We start from the raw sequence: 23,731 nt of genomic DNA, 5'->3' as shown, positions 1-23,731 counted from the left end.
CGTGAAATATTGAAAATCAAATTTTTGTTGTCATCAGACAGGCAATCTGTAACTGGGATCATGAACCATGAGCAATCAGATGCTACGCGAACGAAACGTCACTGTAGAAATTACGCTGTGACAACAGCGTGCGTTCACAGTCGTGGGCTGAGGTGAAGGCTGCATCTCTTAAGCAGAAGACAGGACCATGAGGACTAGGAGAGCCGATCAGCCTCTCCTGGTCAATTCTTATGGTGTGTTCATGCTGCCACCTCGCTGTCTGCTGCTCGTTGGCGTGGCCTGGCGATGATAAAACAAGTCCACTGAGTCCAACCAGCATATTTAACCTGCACCGTCGCTGCTCGCCCGACTGTTCGTTGTCATCTTCAGCAAGCGATAATATCAAGCTAGGCTGTGTTTCGCACCGCGACCACCGCCGCATGTCCTGAAACGTGAGCTGCGATTGGCTGCTTCAAGATCACCCCAGCAGTGTCGAGTTTGTTAGCGCTCTGCTAGCTATGTGAATTAGAGCTGTTGATAAAATATCGATATCTCGGTTCTTTTCCCAAAATTATCGACGTATATCGGTGACGTTCTTTCCACAATATATCGATACATCAGTACCGAAGTGGCAACATCAAGTTCCGAGATTTTTATTTTAAATTTTTTTTTTCACAGTTTTCGGTAGATATTTGAAGTTATTTGGAAATTATAGTAGAACATAATTTTACTTTCAGTGAGCTTTCATCACGTCCAGTCTTTCTCTTTAACTGTGTAAAGTAGGTATATGTGACACAAAAGAAAAAGTCCGATTGTACTGGGGGGAGGGGGGGGGGGCGATGTGAATGGAATAACAAGATTTCCCATGTGATGAAATGGCACACATCGTTTGGATTAACGCATCTATTGTGCTATTTCTTCACATCGGCATTCTTCAAATTCAGTTGCTGAAAATGATGAACAAAAATCTAAATGACAAGATTGGTTCTGCAGTGGGGGGAGAGAGACGTGTGAGAGGAAATGCTCATGGGCGTACCGAGCGAGGGGCAGGGGGGGCCAGCTGCCCCCCCCCCTAGAGTATATTCGCAGTTTTTCACGAGTTTACTGTTTTATTTAATAAGAAATGCTGTATGTTTTCTCGGATTGTACAAGTGCATTCTTGTATTTAATATGTTTATTAAAAGCGGTTTTTCACTGGTTTACTGTTTTATTTAATAAGAAGTGCTGTATGTTGTCTCGAGTCCTTGTTTCCTGAGACCAGTATGACCTGCCCCCCCCCCCCCTTTCAGATCCTGGGTACGCCCTTGGAAATGCTGACGTAATCGGCGCTCTGCGCTGCTAGCGGAAACTGCAGCGTTTAGTTTCCCAACGAAATTTTGACACTACAGCTGCTAGGTCGATAGCGTTAGCAGTAATGAAAAAACAGGGAAATCAACACGAAGTGTTCGGACAAATCTGGTATGAAACTTCCTGGCAGATTAAATCTGTGTGCCCGACCGAGACTCGAACTCGGGACCTTTGCCTTTCGCGGGCAAGTGCTCTACCAACTGAGCTACCGAAGCACGACTCACGCCCGGTACTCACAGCTTTACTTCTGCCAGTACCTCGTCTCCTACCTTCCAAACTTTACAGAAGCTCTCCTGCGAACCATGCAGAACTAGCACTCCTGAAAGAAAGGATATTGCGGAGACATGGCTTAGCCACAGCCTGGGGGATGTTTCCAGAATGAGATTTTCACTCTGCAGCGGAGTGTGCGCTGATATGAAACTTCCTGGCAGATTAAATCTGTGTGCCCGACCGAGACTCGAACTCGGGACCTTTGCCTTTCGCGGGCAAGTGCTCTACCAACTGAGCTACCGAAGCACGACTTACGCCCGGTACTCACAGCTTTACTTCTGCCAGTACCTCGTCTCCTACCTTCCAAACTTTACAGAAGCTCTCCTGCGAACCATGCAGAACTAGCACTCCTGAAAGAAAGGATATTGCGGAGACATGGCTTAGCCACAGCCTGGGGGATGTTTCCAGAATGAGATTTTTCACTCTGCAGCGGAGTGTGCGCTGATATGAAACTTCCTGGCAGATTAAATCTGTGTGCCCGACCGAGACTCGAACTCGGGACCTTTGCCTTTCGCGGGCAAGTGCTCTACCAACTGAGCTACCGAAGCACGACTCACGCCCGGTACTCACAGCTTTACTTCTGCCAGTACCTCGTCTCCTACCTTCCAAACTTTACAGAAGCTCTCCTGCGAACCATGCAGAACTAGCACTCCTGAAAGAAAGGATATTGCGGAGACATGGCTTAGCCACTGTTGGTAGAGCACTTGCCCGCGAAAGGCAAAGGTCCCGAGTTCGAGTCTCGGTCGGGCACACAGATTTAATCTGCCAGGAAGTTTCATATCAGCGCACACTCCGCTGCAGAGTGAAAATCTCATTCTGAAATCTGGTATGTGACGAAACCGAACGACAGGCCCATCGGACACCTTTTATTGTACCACTTACACGCATTTACCGTTGTTAGCAAAGTGGTTATCGCCAAGAGTGAACGTGCACCGTTTTCCTTTCAATTCTTGCTCTAAGGGGGATCGGCAACCTGCTAGTTTGTTGATTTACAGAATATCTAATAATAAATCAATACTCAAAATTGCAGCTCTGAAACTGGCAGTATATTTACAGTGTGAAGCCGATATTTTTATTGGCCGGTACGTCAATTTCTTCCTTCGATACACCGACACTTTTTCTCGATATATCGAGTGACGTTAATGATGTTCCTTCTAAAATATCGATGTATCGGACACCCGATATTTTTAAAAATATCAACAGTCTCTATGTGAACAACCGCAATGTAAAGACTCCTGGCGAGCAGGGAGGCTGCAGCGTAAATGTAATAAGGTTTCGGCGAACAGCGGAGTGCGATATGGCAGCAACAAACAGCGAGAATGCAGCCTATACGCGCTCTTAAAAATGTTTTTCTTTCTTGGTCTTTTTCTGGTCTGTTTTTGCACCCTCTCTGTGTCTGTGCCCTTCGCAGGGATCTGTCATGCCACTCCGTTGGTACGGCCCTGTCAGTGACAACAACCATCACCAGCATTGGATGACGAGAGTGAGTAACAGTTGCGCCTGCTGTTGGCAGGACCACAAGCTGAAACACATGGCGGACCTGCAGCAGAGCGTGGTGTCGGACCCAGAGACGAAGCAGCAGATCAACAACCAGATCGTGCAGTGGGAGGAGAACCTGGAGCGACTCCACTGCGAGCAGTTCCGGCTGCGCTGCTACATGGCCAGCCTGCAGAGCGGCGAGCTGCCCAACCCCAAGGTAAGCCCAGCCGACTCTCTACATCGCAACTCGAGCACCAGCCTGCTGGCCTAACACGTGTCACCTTGCTGAAGAACCGAGGGGCAGGTAGTTGCTTCTACACAGTGTCCCACAGTTCTTGGCCACTCCAAATAACTTTGTGCCCAAAAGAAAAAGAAAAGATGTATCAAGCTAATGTTGCTTAGCTAGCAGGGGGGAATTAACTACACTACTGGCCATTAAAATTGCTACACCAAGGAGAAATGCAGATGATAAACGGGTATTCATTGGACAAATATATTATACTAGAACTGACATGTGATTACATTTTCACGCAATTTGGGTGCATATATCCTGAGAAACCAGCACCCAGAACAACCACCTCTGGCCGTAATAACGGCCTTGATACGCCTGGGCATTGAGTCAAACAGAGCTTGGATGGCTGGTACAGGTACAGCTGCCCATGCAGCTTCAACACGATATCACAGTTCATCAAGAGTCGTGACTGGCGTATTGTGACGAGGCAGTTGCTCGGCCACCATTGACCAGACGTTTTCAATTGGTGAGAGATCTGGAGAATGTGCTGGCCAGGGCAGCAGTCGAACATTTCCTGTATCCGGAAAGGCCCGTACAGGACCAGCAACATGTGGTCGTGCATTATCCTCCTGAAATGTAGGGTTTCGCAGGGTTGGAATCAAGGGTGGAGCCACGGGTCGTAACACATCTGAAATGTAACGTCCACTGTTCAAAGTGCCGTCAATGCGAACAAGAGGTGACCACGGAGACGTGTAACCAATGGCACCCCATACCATCGCCAGTATGGCGATGACAAATACACGCTTACAATGTGCGTTCACCGCGATGTCACCAAACACGGATGCGACCGTCATGGTGCTGTAAACAGAACCTGGATTCATCCGAAAAACTGACGTTTTGCCATTCGTGTACCCAGGTTCGTCGTTGAGTACACCATCACAGGCGCTCTTGTCTGTGGTGCAGCGTCAAGGGTAACCGCAGCCGTGGTCTCCGAGCTCAAGTCCATGCTGCTGCAAACGTCGTCGAACTGTTCGTGCACATGGTTGTTGTCTTGCAAACGTCCCCACCTGTTGACTCAGGGATCGTGACGTGGCTGCACGATCCGTTACAGCCATGCGGATAAGATGCCTGTCATCTCGACTGCTAGTGATACGAGGCCGTTGGGATCCAGCACGGCGTTCCGTATTTCCCACCTGAACCCACCGATTCCATATTCTGCGTACAGTCATTGGACCGCGACCAACGCGAGCAGCAATGTCGCGATACGATAAACCGCAATCGCGATAGGCTACAATCCGACCTTTATCAAAGTCGGAAACGTGATGGTACGCATTTCTCCACCTTACACGAGGCATCGCAACAACGTTTCATCAGGCAACGCCGGTCAACTGCTGTTTGTGTATGAGAAATCGGTTGGAAACTTTCCTCATGTCAGCACGTTGTAGGTGTCGCCACCGGCGCCAAGCTTTTGTGAATGCTCTGAAAAGCTAATCATTTGCATATCAGAGCATCTTCTTCCTGTCGCAATTCGTGGTGTAGCAATTTCAATGGCCAGTAGTGTAATATAGGGGAAAGGGAACAATTATCCGGATGGATCTCCTACGAGACGTCAGATTCATTTTCTCTGGTATTTCGACATATATTTGCAATTTTGTTTTTGCAATGTGCAGGTGGATTTAGCCAAAACAAATGCTGCTCTTGATGTCTGTCATGCGACTCCTACTGTTGACAGAAAGCGTCTGTTTGTTTTTAGAAACGGGATTTTACCTGCCTATTCGGTAGAGCGGTGTGAGATTAGTCTAGTCCGACACCGTTGTATTTGTATATATTAACAGGGACAGCAAAACACGAAAAATAACCAGTACTCCAACGGCGACATCCTGGTCTGCGCTGACTGCCTCTGCCTTGCAGCAAAGCTATTCAGTCGCTGCTGGACTACTACACTATGTGATCAAAACTATCCGGACACGTGGCTGAAAAGACTTACAAGTAGTGGCGCCCTCCATTGGTAATGCTGGAATTCAATATGGTGTTGGCCTATCCTCAGCCTTGATGACAGCTTCCACTCTCGCAGGCATACGTTCAATCAGGTGCTGGAAGGTTTCTTGGGGAATGGAAGCCCATTCTTCACTGAGTCCTGCACTGAGGAGAGGTATCGATGTCGGTCGGTGAGTCCTGGCACGAAGTCGGCGTTCCAAAACATCCCAAAGGTGTTCTGTTGAATTCAGGTCAGGACTCTGTGCAGTCAGTCCATTATAGGGATGTTATTGTCGTGTAACCACTCCGCCACAGGCGTGCATCATGAACAGGTGCTTGATCGTGTTGAAAGATGTAATTCATCTTACCCGAAATGCTCTTCAACAGTGGGAAGCAAGGTGCTCAAAACATCAATGTACGTCTGTGCTGTGATAGTCCCACGCAAAACAACAAGGGGTACAAGACCCCTCCATGGAAAACACGATCACATCTTAATACCACCGCCTCCGAATTTTACTGTTGGCGCTACACACGCTGGCAGATGACGTTCACCGAATATTCGCCATGCCCACACCCTGCCAACGGATCGCGACGTTGTGTACCGTGATTCGTAACTGCACGCAACGTTTTTACACTGTTCAATCGTCCAATGTTAACGCTCCTTACACCAAGCGAAGCGTCATTTGGCATGTACCGGCGTGAAGTGTCGCTTATGAGCAGCCACTCGACCATGAAATCGAAGTTTTCTCACCTCCCGTCTAGCTGTCATACTACTTGCAGTCGATCCTGATGCAGTTTGGAATTCCTGTGTGATAGTCTGAATAGATGTCGGCCTATTACGCATGCGACCCTCTTCAAGTGCTGGCGTTCTCTGTCGGACGACAGACGAGGCTCAAAATGGCTCTGAGCACTATGGGACTTAACATCTGAGGTCATAAGTCCCCTATACTTGGAACTACTTAAACCTAACCAACCTACGGACATCACACACATCCATGCCCGAGGCAGGATTCGAACCTGCGACCGTAGCTGCAGCGCGGTTCCGAACTGAAGCGCCTAGAACCGCTCGGCCACATCGGCCGGCTAGACGAAGTCGGCTGTACTCTTTTGTGCTGTACGTGTTCCTTCAAGTTTCCACTTCACTATCACATCGGAAACAGTGGACCTAGGGATGTTTAGGAGTGTGGAAATCTCGCGTACAGACCTATGACACAAGTGACACCCAACCACCTGACTACGTTCGAAGTCCGTGAGTTCCGCGGAGCACCCCATTCTACTCTCCCACGATGTCTAATGACTACTGAGGTCGCTGATATGGAGTAACTCACAGTAGGTGGCAGCACAACGCACCTAATATGAAAAACGTTTGTTTTTGTGGGTGTCCGGATACTTTTGATCACATAGTGTATTTATTCCTTGTGTTTAATTGTCCCTATTAATATATATACGTATCAATACAACGAATGACGCACTACACTAATTTGGGACAGCTCTATCGAATGGACATTTAAAATTCTGCTTTAAAAATAATTCTGATCGTAACTGGAAACAAAACGACGCTTTCTGTCGACACTGGACGTCGCATGAAGCGCGTGGTGAGCAGTGAACTGCAAAAATGAAATTGCGAATATCTGCCGAAACGTCAACTGTATATAGCACGTACCGGGAGGAATGAGCAGTATTCAGGGATATGATAGGAACGATCATTCTAAGCAAGGAGAGAAGTGTAGTAAACATGGCTCTAAAGGTATATGCCTACCTTAAGACATATGAGAACTTCTTCATCTTCGATACTGTGGAACAAATCTGTTCTACTGCAACCTCTTTGCTTCCAATATTTTGAGAAGTGGTAGCGTGAACCAAAGCAAGAATGAGGAGTTCAGTGAAATTGGGCTCTAAAGTACATACCTTAAGATCTTTTTCGTCTTCGCTAGTGCAAAACACATCCCTTCTACTGAGCAAGAGCTAATACCTTTTAAGGTATTCGTTTTATCAGACAATTTTTTCTTGTTTTGATCCGTACTACCTCCTCCCAAAATACTGAAGGCAAAGAGCTTGCTGTAGAAGAGATTTATTTCACAGTATCGATACGCAGAACTGCTTATATCTCTTGAGGTATGCTTTTTGGTACCCATGTTTACAAAACATTTTTGCTTCGAATGGTCATTCGTGTTATATCCTTGAATATTGACCATTCATTCTGAAACGCACTGTGTGTGTGTGTGTGTGTGTGTGTGTGTGTGAGAGAGAGAGAGAGAGAGAGAGAGAGAGAGAGAGAGAGAGAGAGAGAGAGAAGTCTAATTGATGAGCTATGTCTTAAGAGCATAAAATTTTCATGGTTTATGTACATAACTGAAACAAAAATTCACTGTAGAAAATGACGAAGGGAGAAGTGACAATAATAAAAAACATGGTTTCACTTAAATCTATTCTGACCTGACGTCCCAGTTTTTCCGCAGCAGTGCCGTTTTTGGCATAAATGTCTTGGTGCCCCGAGAAAACAATTCTGGACACGTAATTGTCCTAGTTTTGAATCGAGAAACAAAATGCGTGCAGTAATAATTCTCATTTGTTTAATATTCACAAAAGTCCCTATAGGCCTACCGCATTTAGTTTAAATCGTATCGTGCCTAAAGAAAGAGTAAGAAATATGTTGAGAAGAGAGATGTATTACCTACCATCGCCTCTGACTTTTTTCCTTCCGCTTTATGGGTCTCGATACAAATAAAATCAAAACCAAAGAAGGTATCGCTTAAACCATTTTTCCCAACGGGACTGCAGCCATATGGAAGTCAATTTTGTGAAGAATGTAAGCGATGGGGCGTGTGTTAGCTGTACTTATTGAGTATTGTTTGGCATGTATGACCGGTTGTCTAGCGGTCTGCAGTCAAGACAAATATTAAGTTTTAGTAACTAACAACCTAGTAAGTGACTAAACATTAGAGAAAATACATCCAAGCTATTGCAATGAAAAAGTATGTATCAGTCTTTTTTATTTCTGAAGAAAATAATTTTATTTTTATGAAATGTACCTACTTGGTCCTTTCAAAAACACAAAACGAAGATCCGAGACACATCCCGAAAGTGAGTTTCCCTGTTCGATTTTTTGACACTCACCTGCCGCACTATTTCTTGAACAGCAGGGGATTGGTGACAATTTCACGCAACAATGATTGCGATATCTGCGGAAAATGGCTGCTGAACTCCGTAATCGTGAAGCGACGGTTCTCTAGAGTGCGCTGCCGCACCAGCTCAACCAGGTAATCATTGATGAGGAACGGTCGCCCACTGCGCTCTTCATCATGGATACTTTGACGACTTTCGAGAAAAATCCATCAGCAACGCACCACCTGTTTGCACATGATATTCTGCCTGTAGACCTGACAGAGCTGAAGGTGAATTTCGTTGGGTGCTGTATTTTGTGCTTGAAGGAACCTCATCAATGACCGAGCCTCAAAGGGGTGGGAGAACGGATAAGGGACGCCATTTAGGAGTTGCTGCCGTAATGCTGGCAACAGACAGAACCTGTTCGGCAGACAGTTGATTGTCGCGTCATAGATCTGTTGCTCATGCGCGATTTTCCCGGCCAAATACGTCTACTTTAAAGGAAACAACATCGGAAAAAGTGAATAAATAAAACATGATTTTGCGACTGGTTGCTGCATATTTGGTAATTTTATAACATCGGTAAACTCACTTTGTGGACGCGCCTCGTTCATTTTTGCCATGGAATTCTCAGCTGCAGCATATGCCTGTTGTCAGTTTCAGAATACCACGTTAACTAACAAGAAAGGTAAGTCTAAGTGTGGTAATGAAGTTAGGTAAACCATAAGTGCCACGGTTTTTTCTCTTTGAAAACTGGTAGCTTAAATTAAACCAAGAATTTTTACCATGTTGCAGCCCTGTCAGCAACTGTGGTAAATTAATACTTCAAAGATCCGCCTCAGCTGCGAAAAGTTAATGGTCTTTACCCAGGTTTCAGCTAGAGTAATCTAGCCTTCTTCAGAAGCATAAAATAAACTAATACATGCCAGAATAAGGCACGGTCAAACAAAGAGCTAAAGTACCGTGGTACCATGTCAAGCTGCGTTGATTAGCTGAGGAACAGCCCCGGCCCCACTTCATGGGAATGGGTCGGTTAGCCACGGACGCTGCGTTGGAACTCCAGCAGCGTCTGCGGCTAACCGACCCCTTCCCATGAAGTGGGTTGGTTGGTTGTTTTGGGTAAGGAGACCAGACAGCGAGGTCATCGGTCTCATCGGATTAGGGAAGGATGGGGAAGGAAGTCGGCCGTGCCCTTTCAGAGGAACCATCCCGGCATTTACCTGGAGTGATTTAGGGAAATCACGGAAAACCTAAATCAGGATGGCCGGACGCGGGATTGAACCGTCGTCCTCCCGAATGCGAGTCCAGTGCATGAAGTGGGGCCGGGGCTGTTCCTCAGCTAAGTAACGCAGCTTGACATGGTACCACAGTACTTTAGCTTTTTATGTTTGACCGTGCCTTATTCTGGCATGTACAGTGGAAACTCGATTAACTGGCGTCTTAGGGACCGTGGTCGTGACGGTTGAGCGAATAGACGGATAACAGAAACACTGTATTCCTCCAAAACATAGCCTCAATCAATCATTTTATGTATAGACACATATCACTCTCACAGTACTATAATAATATTTCGGAGAGAAAACAAATTAAAGACGATTGTAATAGCAAATAAAACTATTTATTACATTTTTGTACTTTGAAACCTGGAGCAGCTTTTTCAGAGTGTGATGCTCATGTCTTTCGTGGTAAAGGCTTCCAATAAAGCCCAGTTTCATCACAATTGTAAACTTGCTCCCTAACAGGATTCAATTCAGCCTTTTTTTCTCTAAATTGTTCCCGGAACTCAGCAATTACAGAGCTATCCGCGCTGAGTTTTTCTCCACTGATATCAAGCTGGCGAATGATATGACGAAATTTAAACTTGTCGAGCCATCCGACACTTGCTTTAAAAGACGAGTCACCATCAAGTTTGTTGTTCATTTCAACAGCCTTGGCCATTGTTATAGGCCCTGAAAGTGGAATCCCCTGACTTCTTGCTTGTATAAGCCATCGGTACATTGCAGTGTCCAATTCATCATATTTTGCAGGTTTCATTGTCTTTCTCGTTCGCACATCTCCATCCATGCTCTGCATTGTTGACACATGCTGTTCTATTTTATCAGCTTCACGTTTTATATCGTTAACTGTTGTTCTTCCAATACCATAAATCAGCGCTACACTTGTCGCAGTTTCGCCCTTTCTTAAGCGTTTTATAATTTCAAGTTTCTGATTAAGTCCTAAAACAACACGTTTACGTTTTTCAGACATTTTATCAAGTCACTGTATCACACACACCTGCACTAAATACGGTAGTGTAAAATATTAGTCAATAAAGCTTTCCAAGTGGAAAACACGCAACACGGCACAACCCGCTAGATACACTGCGACAATTACAGTCTTCTCGCCACAACTGGAAACCGATCCAGTGGTGATTGTTGACTCACAAGTGAGACAAAGACAAGAAAAGGGGGAGATGCGTTAGCACGTCAAGTGAAGGTTATATTTTATGTGCCATTCTGCGGCAGGCGGGTACATTCATTTCCCACTAAAATAGAGTAAATATACAAAGCGAACGCGTCACTGCACCTTAGAGCATTCCGTTGTTACAGTATTATTATGCTGTCACAGCAGTGACGGTTAACAGAAACTGACGGTTTAAAGAGTGACGGTTAATCGAGTTTTTACTATATTAGTTTATTTTATGCTTCTGAAGAAGGCTAGATTACTCTAGCTGAAACCGGGGTAAAGACCATTAACTTTTCGCAACTGGAGTATTATATTAAACCACATGAACTACCGCCCAAGGTGTCTCGGTGGAGTGGGCGCTCAGTACGCTGCAACAGGGACGGTGAGTGAGTGTACACGTGTGCGCGTGCGCTGTGCAGAGCCTGCTGACGCACGTGTCGCGCGCGACGAAGAACACGCTGAACAAGCTGGGCGTGTTCACGGTGTCGTCGTTCCACGCGTTCATCTGCGCGCGCAGCCCGTCGCTGCTGAACAACCTGCTGGCGGGCCGCGGAGCCACCAAGCGCCGGCCGCCCATGCTGTCGCGATCCAACTCCGGCTCCTCGCGCCGCTCGCTGCAGCTCTCGTCTCGCGACGACCAGGACAAGAGCGTCAAGGTCGCGCTGCCCGACAACCAGGTCAGAGGTTGTCCCGCCTTCTTTTCACTCTCCTACAGGCGAGCACGCCGCCTAGCATAGCATAGCATAGTCTAGCCTAGCCTAAAGCACCGCTTCTTTGTCTCTCTCCTCGCACACTGGCTGACATGTTACTCCCTGCCAGGGGCAGATCATACATAACCATTAACATCTCTTAAATTTGCGTAAATAGAAACATGCGGTCTCATAGACTTTGTAAAATGTTTTTATCACTTACCTCCACATTACCTGACAAAAATTAAGTGAATAGTCACCTATTTCATTTTACACTGAAGAGCCAAAGAAAGTGATATAACTAATATCGTGTAGGGCCCCGCAACACGATACGGGAAGGACTCGATTAATATTCTGGAGGGAACTGACACCACGAATCCCACAGGGCCGTCCATAAACCCGTAAGAGTACATCTACACGGATACTGTAGGCGCCCCGGTGGTCCCGGTCACCTACGGTGGACTGGATGGCCGAGCGGTGACCTCCCCAGTTGTCAGGATGCTAGGAAATGACTGTTGACGCGTCAGAAATGCCAAAGAAACATTATTAATTCGTAACACCTTTATTCCTGCCGAGTACAATGTGGCTCGGTGATATGAACGATCTTCCCCGAGTCCTCGCTCGTAACGATGACACCAGATCCGGGCCGCACAGTCTTGCTAGCGCAGCGCCGCGTGCTGTGGCGTAGCGGGGGAATGTCCTTACTTCGTACTTCGGCCGCGCGTGGCTGGTGGCGCTCGGCTGGCCGGCCGGCTCGGCGGCGGACGGCAAGCCGCTGTGCGTAGGTGGCTCCGGGTAGGAGTCCCGGCGCTGTCGGCACGAGAGGCGTTCTCGTAGTGCGGAGTGTACTCTATCCCACCCCGTCTTCTTCCCTGCTCCTCCTGGTGGCTCGTCCGCGGTGTACGGGCGGAACGGGCTGCAGTCCCCCAGCGTCGTCGGCTCACCCGGTTGTGACGGCGGATGCACGGGGCCTAGGCCCCGCACGACCTCGACGACGGGTCACTGATGTGGTCGGCATTGGCGGCGAGTGAGTCTGCCGTGATGTCTGCTAATCCTGGGTCGATGATTGACAGCGGAGAGGACCAGAGCTGGTACTGTCCCCTCACGTCTGCTGCTGGGTGGGCCGCCCTTACTGCAACATCTCCTTAATAAAGGTTAACGTGTCGATCACCGAGCTGAGCGCTACGCAGCGACCCAGTACACATCTAACTGCAAGTCTAACTGCGAGTGCCCTGTTGCTATCAAAGTTGGCGTATTTAAAGGAATCACGAGCGACGTCCTGACGTCATGCTCGTTTGTAATGAACGCATTCGTTCCACTTATACTGCTGATTCCTCAGTCGTACTCGCCCCTTTGGTGTTCTTGCGACAGAGTTACGTGTTGTTATGGCAGACTTACGCGAAGTTGTGAAATGCAGTACAGCTGACGCTATACCTCTGTCTTGCACTCTACAAAAGTCTCCGTCTAACACAAACCCGCGTGCTAAGCAATTCTCTCTCGCCTGTTGTGTGTAACCAGGCCATTGCCCCTGCCTGACGACACATTCCATACATGTGCAATCCTCTTAGCTCTTGGCTAACCTACTGCCTCTGGCTCTCGGCATAGGCAACGAAACTTTGACAATATTCCACGTTTCCAACTCTTTACTATTCCGTGACATTACAATACTCTGCAAATCACATTTCAGTGCCTGGCAGAGGGTTCATCGAACCACCTTCACAATTCTCTATTATTCCAATTCGTATAGCGCGCAGGAAGAACGAACACCTATATCTTTCCGTACGAGCTCTGATTTCCATTATTTTGTCTTGGACATCGTTCCTTCCTATGTAGGTCGGTGTCGACAAGATATTTTCGCATGCGGAGGAGAAAATTGGTGACTGAAGTTTCGTGAGAAGATTCCGTCGCAACGAAAAACGCCTTTCTTCCAATGATGTCCATCCCAAATCCTGTATCACTTCTGTCACACTCTCTCCCATATTTCGCGATAATACAAAACGTGCTGCCTTTCTTTGAACTTTTTCGATGTATTCCTTCAGTCCTATCTGGTAGGGATTCCTACCCGCGCAGCAGTACTTGTACTCTAAAAGAGGACGGACAAGCGTAGTGTAAGCAGTCTCCTTAGTAGATCTGTTACATTTTCTAAGTGTCCTGCCAATAAAACGCAGTCTTTGGTTAGCCTTCCCCACAACATTTTTATGTGTTCCTTCCAATTTAAGTTGTTCGTAATTGTAATACCTAGGTATTTAGTTGAATTTACCGGTTTTAGAGTAGACTGATTTATTGTGTAACCGAAGTTTAACGAGTTCCTTTTAGCACTCATGTGGATGACCTCACACTTTTCCTTGTTTAAGGTCAACTGCCACTTTTCGCACCATTCCGATATATCTTCTAAATCGTTTTGCAGTTTGTTTTGGTCTTCTGATGACTTTATTAGTCGATAAACGGCTGCTCAGATAGTCTCCCAAAACGTTTATATAGATAAGGAACAGCAAAGGGCCTATAACACTACCTTGGGGAACACTAGAAATCACTTCTGTTTTACTTCATGACTTTACGTCAATTACTACGAACTGTGACCTCTCTGACAGTAAATCACAAATCCAGTCATATAACTGAGACGATATTCCATAAGCACGCGATTTCACTACGAGCCGCATATGTGGTACAGTGTCAAAAGCCTTCCGGAAATCCAGAAATACGGAATCCCTTGTCAATAGCACTCAGAACTTCATGTGAATAAAGAGCTAGTTGTGTTTCACAAGAAATATGTTTTCTAAACCCATGTTGACTGTGTGTCAATAGACCGTTTACTTCGAGGTAATTCATAATGATCGAACTCAATATACACTCCTGGAAATTGAAATAAGAACACCGTGAATTCATTGTCCCAGGAAGGGGAAACTTTATTGACACATTCCTGGGGTCAGATACATCACATGATCACACTGACAAAACCACAGGCACATAGACACAGGCAACAGAGCATGCACAATGTCGGCACTAGTACAGTGTATATCCACCTTTCGCAGCAATGCAGGCTGCTATTCTCCCATGGAGACGATCGTAGAGATGCTGGATGTAGTCCTGTGGAACGGCTTGCCATGCCATTTCCACCTGGCGCCTCAGTTGGACCAGCGTTCGTGCTGGACGTGCAGACCGCGTGAGACGACGCTTCATCCAGTCCCAAACATGCTCAATGGGGGACAGATCCGGAGACCTTACTGGCCAGGGTAGTTGACTTACACCTTCTAGAGCACGTTGGGTGGCACGGGATACATGCGGACGTGCATTGTCCTGTTGGAACAGCAAGTTCCCTTGCCGGTCTAGGAATGGTAGAACGATGGGTTCGATGACGGTTTGGATGTACCGTGCACTATTCAGTGTCCCCTCGACGATCACCAGTGGTGTACGGCCAGTGTAGGAGATCGCTCCCCACACCATGATGCCGGGTGTTGGCCCTGTGTGCCTCGGTCGTATGCAGTCCTGATTGTGGCGCTCACCTGCACGGCGCCAAACACGCATACGACCATCATTGGCACCAAGGCAGAAGCGACTCTCATCACTGAAGACGACACGTCTCCATTCGTCCCTCCATTCACGCCTGTCGCGACACCACTGGAGGCGGGCTGCACGATGTTGGGGCGTGAGCGGAAGACGGCCTAACGGTGTGCGGGACCGTAGCCCAGCTTCATGGAGACGGTTGCGAATGGTCCTCGCCGATACCCCAGGAGCAACAGTGTCCCTAATTTGCTGGGAAGTGGCGGTGCGCTCCCCTACGGCACTGCGTAGGATCCTAGGGTCTTGGCGTGCATCCGTGCGTCGCTGCGGTCCGGTCCCAGGTCGACGGGCACGTGCACCTTCCGCCGACCACTGGCGACAACATCGATGTACTGTGGAGACCTCACGCCCCACGTGTTGAGCAATTCGGGGGTACGTCCACCCGGCCTCCCGCATGCCCACTATACGCCCTCGCTTAAAGTCCGTCAACTGCACATAACGTCCACGCTGTCGCGGCATGCTACCAGTGTTAAAGACTGCGATGGAGCTCCGTATGCCACGGCAAACTGGCTGACACTGACGGCGGCGGTGCACAAATGCTGCGCAGCTAGCGCCATTCGATGGCCAACACCGCGGTTCCTGGTGTGTCCTCTGTGCCGTGCGTGTGATCATTGCTTGAACAGCCCTCTCGCAGTGTCCGGAGCAAGTGTGGTGGGTCTGACATACCGGTGTCAATGTGTTCTTTTTTCCATTTCCAGGAGTGTATGTTCTAAAATCCTGCTGCATATCGACGTTAACGATATGGACCTGCAGTTTAGTGGATTAGTCCTACTACCTTTCCTGAATATTGGTGTGACCTGTGCAACTTTCCAGTCTTTGGGTACGTATCTTTCGTCGAGTGAACGGTTGTATACGATTGTTATGTATGGAGCATCAGCATACTTCGAAAGGAACCTAATTGGTATAGTCTGGACCAGAAGACTTGCTTTTATTAAGTGGTTTAAGTTGCTTCACTACTCCAAGGATATTTATTTCTACATTACTCATGTTGGCACATGTTCTCGATCCTAATTCTGGAATAGTTACTTTGTCTTCTTTGTGAAGCATTTCGGAAGGCTGTGTGAAGTACTGGGGGTTGGAGATCGGCACGTTTCAAGGCATCCCAGATATGCTCAATAATGCTCATGTCTGGGGAGTTTCGAGGCGAGCGTAAGTGATTAACCTCAGTAGTGTGTTCCTGGAGCCACTTTGTAGCAGTTCTAGACATGGGGAGTGTCACGTTGTCCTTCTGGAATTGCCCAAGTCCAATGGAATGCACAATGGACATGAATGGATGCAAGTGATCAGACAGAATGCTTAGGTACGTGTCACCTATCAGAATCGTATCTAGACGTATCAGGGGTCCCATATCACACCAACTGCACGCGCCCCACACCATTGCAGAGTCTCCAAGAGCTTCATCAGTCTCCTGCTGACGTGCAGTGACTATGGATTCATGAGGTTGTCTCCACACCCGTACACGTCCACCCGCTTGATGCAATTTGAAACGAGACTCGTACGACAAGGCAACATGTTTTCAATCATCAATAGTCCAATGTCGGTGTCGACGGGCCCAGGCCAAGCGTAAAACTTTGTGTCGTGCAGTCATTAAGGGTACTCAAGTGTGCCTTCGGGCTCGAAAGCCCATATCGATGATGTTTCGTTGAATAGTTCACACGCTGACACTTGTTGATGGCCCAGCATTAAGATATGCAGCAATTTGCAGAAGGATTGCACTTCTGTCTCATTGAACGATTCTTTTCAGTCGACGTTGGTCCCATTCTTGCATGATCTTTTTTCGGCAGCAGCAATGTCAGAGTGTTGATGTTTTACCGGTTTCCTGATATTCACGGTACACTCGTGAAATGGTCGTTGGAGAAAATCCCCACTTAATCACTACCTCGGAGGTGCTGTATCCCATCGCTCGTGTGCCGACCATAACACCACGTTCAATCTCACTTAAATCTTGATAACCTGCCGTTGTAACAGCAGTAACCGATCTAACAACTGCGCCAGACACTTTTTGTCTTGCAGAGGCGTTGCCGATCACAGCGGCGTATTCTGCCCGCTTCCATGTCTCTGTATTTGAATACGCATGCCTATACCAGTTCCCTTGGTGCTTCATTGTACGAGCGCTATTCGGAAAGTGAGGAACGATCCGTCGCGAAATGGAAACCACTGTGAAAATACGACGAGGCTTTTCACAGACGTTTTGGGCAGTGTCTCTAGTATGACCGTCGATCGCATCAACACGCTCTTTTCAGTTGCGAGCGCACTGTGCGCGAGTAAAGATGCCTAGAACAACGATGTCTCCCGACAAGTATGAGGACCCGCTGAGAGACTTCGTCTTAATCAATGCAGCCCACCTAACACAACTGCCACGCACTTCCTTCTTCATGGCAATTCCCAGACGCACTCTGCAGGGCCAGTAAAGACGCTCCTGCAGCCTTTTCGGTGGGAAGTGTTCGATCACCCACAACACAGCCCTAATTGCCTCGTCCTGAGTATCACCTCTGTTCACATGAAACGCTGGATACGAAGACAACACTTCGGCGCAGGCTACGCGCTATAGACCAGCGTAGAGAATTATCGGAAAGCACACGTGGCTGCCTTCTATGACGATGGTGTTGGAAATTTGGTATAACGCTCCGACAAATTTTTAAGTCGAAGCGGTGACTATGTAGAGAAGTACCTGGAAGGTGTAGCTATATGTGCAAAGAAAACAGTTTTGATTTCCACTGTAGATTCTATTTCACGACCGATCGTTCCTTACTTTCCGAACAACCCTCGCATAGCAGAATACAATACTATTCAGGGCTTATTAAGACATCGTTTATTACATTATGCAAAATAAACGCAAAACGTGGTATGTATAGTCATTTATTGAGAGAAATGACTCAGCACTGCACCGTCGCTTGTTGTCAAATGTGCGATCATACGGGGAAGTGAAATTTGTGATTGGATTGATGACTTTTTGGTAGGGAGGACACAGAATCTTATCTTGAATGGAGAGTTAGATGTAGAAGTAACTTCGGGTGTGCCCCAGGGAAGTATGTTGGGACCCTTACTGTTCATATTGTATATCAGTGACCTTGCAGACAATATTAATAGTTAAGTCAGGCTTTTTGCAGATGATGCAGTTATCTATAATGAAGTACTATCTGAAAGAAGCTGCATAAATATACAGTCAGATCTTGATAAAATTTCAATGTTGTGCAGAGCTTGGCAACTTGCACTAAATGTTCGGAAATGTAAAATTTTCCACTTCACAAAGCGAAAAAACGTAGTATGCTATGACTATAATGAAGGGACTGAACTGACAGACTCTTGAGGACAGACGTAAACTATCCCGAGAATGTCTATTAACGAAGTTTCAAGAACCAGTTTAGAATAGTTACTCTAGGGATAGGATATCTACAACCCTCTACGTATCGCTCACATAGGGACCGTGAGGATAAGATTAGAATAATTACTGCACGCACAGAAGTATCCACACGATCATTCTTCCCGGTCAGCATATGTGAATGCAACAGGAAGAGTCGCTAATAACTAGCACAATGGGGCGTACACACTGTCATGCATCTCACGGTGGTTTGCAGAGCATATATATAACAGTAAATGTAGAAATATTATGACACCAGTCACTAAATTCACGAGTATAAAGGAGACACCTCAGGAAAAGTAAAAGGAAGTAACAATCAAATGCACTGAAAGTATTAATTCGGAGAACTTTTGTACAATCGACGCACATTTTCCTACTATATTGACTGGCACGTACTTGGGTGCACTTACACACCATTTTTCGTGTCTTTGATTCTCGATGTGTTATACATGTCTTCATCTTTTCCATTCTATCAGTTGGTACTCCTCTGACGTGTCGTCATCAAATAATTTCTCCTGTTCTTGATTATTAAGCATTTTCGCCAAAATTCGATTTTTGCTTTTAGTGTAACCATTTGTCCCTCCAAAATTTGTGCTGGGGTGCTTTTCATGCTCTAAGAGGCTCAAAGTTCCCAATTGAAATTATATTTGCCATAAAAGAACTGTTGCCGTGAATAATTATCTGTGGTACACGTCACTACAGGCTCTTCTTCCAATAAAGCATTTTCCTCACTAGTATCGCTCTGTGTTCCATGGTAAACATGAGCTACTACAAAACCAGAATTAGCGTTATAATAGTCAAAAATGTAGTGTCGTTCCAATTTTCCTCTTCACCTATATCACGTAATTACTATTGCAACCAAGCTTCAAAATTTGGATCAACGCAGACATATTATTCTTCTTAGAAAGCCGCTCCATGTTATAACTGAAAAATAACATAAATTCACATTTGTAGTAACATGCTACAAAATGAGAAAATTTGAAAAGGCAACTGAAAGCAAAATATGTTGTAATTAGACACATATGGTCTATTCGACTCAACTAATTATTACACATAATGAGGAACACGCTGTCAGGCTGTCAGACAGGCAAGCAGTTTCGTACTCATTTATAAATAATATACTTTTATCGTTAGACTGACGAAGTCAAACTGATTGTTGAATGCTGCTTTACATGCGGCAAGTATTAGGACGAAAGTACTGAAAAAGAGAGAACATGGTTTTTCACATTGCTACTACATTAGATGTTTAATATGAACGATAGGTCTGAGAGACCGATGTATCGGGTTAAATGTTAAAGCCCCTTTTACAAGAGCAACTTTCTTGTCTCACAAGAGGAGCGCGCATACTCATCATAGCCCACTTCGTTTAAATTTCGCCACAAATACAGTAGAGTTTAGATTTTCCGAGTCTCGGAACTACGAGTTTCCCTTAAATCGCAGACTCGATCCGTTTCCCCCACCCGCTCATAGCACAACTCCTGTCGAGTCACTCATTCCTCAGTGTCGGTATTAATGGCCCCGCGCATACGCTTACTCACAAACCTATTGTTGAAAGTGGTGTTTTTGGTTTGTCATTGTCGTTACAAAATGGTTAAAATGGCTCTGAGCACTATGGGACTTCACATCTGAGATCATCAATCCCCTAGGACTTAGAACTACTTCAACCTAACTAACCTAAGGACATCACATACATCCATGCCCAAGACAGGATTCGAACCTGCGACCGTAGCAGTCGCGCGGTTCCGGACTGAAGCGCCTAGAACCGCTCGGCCACCAGCATTGTCGTTACAGTTCTGTGTTGCATTTCATTTTCTTTGTCGACTGTTTTTGTTGGTAAACCTAAAAATTAGTACTGTAACAAACGAAACAAAATTTGCGACTTTAAATGTTAAGTTAGGAGCACTAAAACGAATTGAGAAACGAGAAAAATAAAATTATAAAAACTTGTTTTCGAATGTGGCGTCGACAAAGTTACTGTCGGAAACTGGCAAAGACGCCGGAACAGTTTTCTTGAAAGAAATGCTACGAAGAATCCCTTAACCGAAAAACTATAAACACATCTGAGTTAGGCAAAACAAGTGAGGCGGCGTGCATGTGGTTTTATTCTTCTCAAAATCGTTATATTCCTTTTTCCTACAGCAGTTTGTATAGTTCGAGCTTCAACGCTTCGTGATGGTCTAGGTGCCGTTGAACTGGAACTGAGAAAATGAAATGACCGAATGGCATTGTTGGTCGGGAAGCTCCATGCAGGGAAGTTCGGCCGTCGTATTGCAAGTCCTTTTTAGTTAACGCCACTTCGGCGACCTGCGAGTCAATGATGACGAAATAATGATGAATAACACACAACACCGTTGAGACTCTACTGTAACAGAGTGATCGCAAAGTTTTCTGAATAAAATTACCAGTTTACGCAATAGCCACCTTTAGAATCTGCGATAAAAATAAAGGAAAGCGCATCGCTAGCTACTACAGTAAGACATTAAAAATAAATGTCAGTAATTATAACAGTCTGCTGCAGTGCAACAACCCATACGATGTAAAACAACACAGCTCAAAACTGCCATAAATGGTTCAACCAGTTATATATAGGATACAAAGCGATGCTAGAGGTCCTTGATACCAGCGTAACGTATAAATAATTATGCAAAGTAATTAAAAGGAAGTTAATTTAAAAGGAAAGATTTTTAAAATATGTTCAGTTGTATATAAGAAAGCAAGATTTTAAAGAAATGTTTAACCATATGAAAAAGTATTCGTCTGCTGACAGTTTAAAACCGGTCAGAATTTAACAGAATATTCAGAAAGTAAAAACTAATCTAAAATTGAATAAATTGTGATGGCTCTAAAATTAGTCTTTATAAAGGAGGAAGACGGAATAAAATTCAAGAAAGAGCGTACTGTTTCTCACACTCTACTTTGTGATTTGATTCAAACAGTGAGTACTAAAAATAAAAATGAAAAAGAAAGGACATAAAGTAACGAAAAGAATAAATTGCAAGAGTACTTCATTAAAATGAATAACAGATAGCACAATTTATAGTCGGAAGGTAGAAAAGTGCTGTATCGTCGCAATATACACAGGTTTAGACTGATTTTTGTAATCAGTTTTTATTCTATGAACGTTCAGTAAAATTCTGACCAGCTTTAAAGTGTCAGAAGACGAACACGTTTTCCATACGATAAAACCTTTCTTTTTTAATGTTCTTCTATACAACTGAAAATATTTTAAGGATCTGTACTTTTCAACGAGCTTTCTTTTAAGTACTTTGCATAGTTATTTGTTCGTTAGGCATACATCAGCTTTCATCCTTTCATACTTGGTTGAAGCGTGCTTAGAAGTTTTGACTAGTGTTATTTTTGCGTCTTCAGATTTGCTGCGTAGCAGAATGAGAGGTATTGTTTTCGTTATAATTACTGTCATTTGTTTTTAATCTCTTCATACAATAGCTAGCAATGTTTCTTCTTTTACTTTTGTTGTAGATTCTGAAGATGGTCATTGCATTGCTAAAACCGGTAATTTTATTCAAAGAACTTGGCGATCAAGACAATTAAAAATTTCTATGCAGGAACTGAAAGTGCACACGAGAACTTCGTAAAGAAAATTAGATACTTTTATCACGATTATTATTATTATTACTGATGATATCCCAATATTGGGGTTATTTTCATCGTAAAATCAGTGCAACAGTAATTTTCTCGTCATCTTGCACACATTATAAACGCCTCATTTTTAAAGTTCAGTGTTTGTTTTACGGTTTATATGGACAGACAAATTTCGTTTCGTAAAAGATTCTCTCTCATAGCACAATTTGGTAACAAACCACGCGCAGCGCATTATTTCGCCAAATATTGGCGACGTAAAATGACGTAGTCTTCTCGGGATGCGACTTTTTTTTCTCTCTGGAAGGGAAAAGAGCAGCTTATGCTTTCGGATCAAATTCTGCACCTGAAGCGGAACGCTTTTCGGGGAAATCACTTTAATACTGCATGCTCTCCATCTTGAAAATTCGCGTCGTACAATTGTGAAGTTTTCTGTCTTCCTCACGAATGAGTTAACGGAAGAAATTTGTTCTCCTGCATTTAGGGCTTCATAAAGGTTGTTGTATGTTTTCCCTGTTTTGATGAAGAAATGACGAGACGCCTTTATTTTGCCACGCGCTCGTCTACGGTTCTTCGTATTCTCTGTTCAAATAAAACACTACTCTCTTGTGGGTATAGGTAGAGTGATGGAGATTAATTTCTGGGAAGGACTATAGCATACTGCACTGCATACGAATGGCTTTTTGTGTTCATATCCAGTTGGTTCCCAAGGACCACTTTTGCCTCTCGCTGGTTCAGGGCTCGATTATAAGTCGACTGTTACCGGCAACATGGAAAGTAACATACGAATGTCAATGTTTTATTATAAGCGACGTTAAAAAGAGTATTTAGATTGACCTCAGAGAATGAGAATTCTCGAATAACTTTTTTGATCGAACACTTTAATTGCAGCCCCTTCTTGGAAAGTTGTTTGCAGAGTCCTCGTGGATGCTTAAGTATAATCCTTTTTTGGCTATTTATTTGCAGTCCCAAATTTTCCTTTTCAAACCTGTTATGAAAATATTAATAAATGCAATACATTGAGCATTATTTCGGTTCATTTACAAGGTAAATAACGTAAAAATTGAAAATAACGAAAATTTCCAAATAGTGACTCGACTCCACAACCAGCCGGTTACCTTTCTGTACTCTTTTATTGCACCAACCGCGGCCTAGGAACCACTGTAACATAAATCGTCCAGTCCTCGGCCAACCGGCGCTAAAAATCCTGCTCTATACGGATGCTTAGCCAGCTGGAGCTCTCCCTTTTGTCACTTTTACTTCTAGGCAAGCTCTGCATATAACATAAATACGGAAAAAATCGGTGATGACGAATAGGCGCAGTCTCCTTGTCACACGAATCGTGGCTGGTTAAGTCCACTGACTCTCTCCTGTCGCGAGTGGTCGATTTTGCTTATGCATTACCATCGAAACTGCTTGCCGTCTGTTAACGTAGTTTGGCACGCGAATGGCGAGAGTAAGATTATGAGGGACCGCCTTCTTCATACAAACCTCAACCTGAACTAGCAGTAACAATGGAGTTTATTAATGACCAAAGCAAAATGCATAGTTAAAATTTCTTGGGAAAGGCTGTATGGAAAATTCTTCACACTGTGGAGAATTGAAGCAATACCAAAAGTATCGTCCAAACGTTTCAAAACTTCCACCTTTATCTGTTCAAGACAATATATATATTCAAATATGTAG

At 45.1% G+C, this 23,731-nt stretch overlaps 1 protein-coding gene across 1 annotated transcript in view; it reads left to right on the top strand.

Annotated features, from left to right (window-relative positions):
* LOC124544796 (protein still life, isoforms C/SIF type 2-like) overlaps positions 1-23,731 on the top strand; it is a 600,560-nt gene that overhangs the window by 435,163 nt on the left and 141,666 nt on the right. The window contains exons 4-5 of the mRNA XM_047123478.1: positions 3,110-3,292; positions 11,254-11,511. Coding sequence (XP_046979434.1) covers positions 3,110-3,292; positions 11,254-11,511 — 441 coding nt within the window. The remainder of the gene's footprint in view (positions 1-3,109; positions 3,293-11,253; positions 11,512-23,731) is intronic.

The sequence above is a fragment of the Schistocerca americana genome, chromosome 8 (assembly GCF_021461395.2).
Source record: "Schistocerca americana isolate TAMUIC-IGC-003095 chromosome 8, iqSchAmer2.1, whole genome shotgun sequence".
NCBI classification, from domain to species: domain Eukaryota; kingdom Metazoa; phylum Arthropoda; class Insecta; order Orthoptera; family Acrididae; genus Schistocerca; species Schistocerca americana.
Note: the sequence above shows the minus strand (reverse complement) of the source record. Positions and strands in the feature narration are given on the sequence as shown.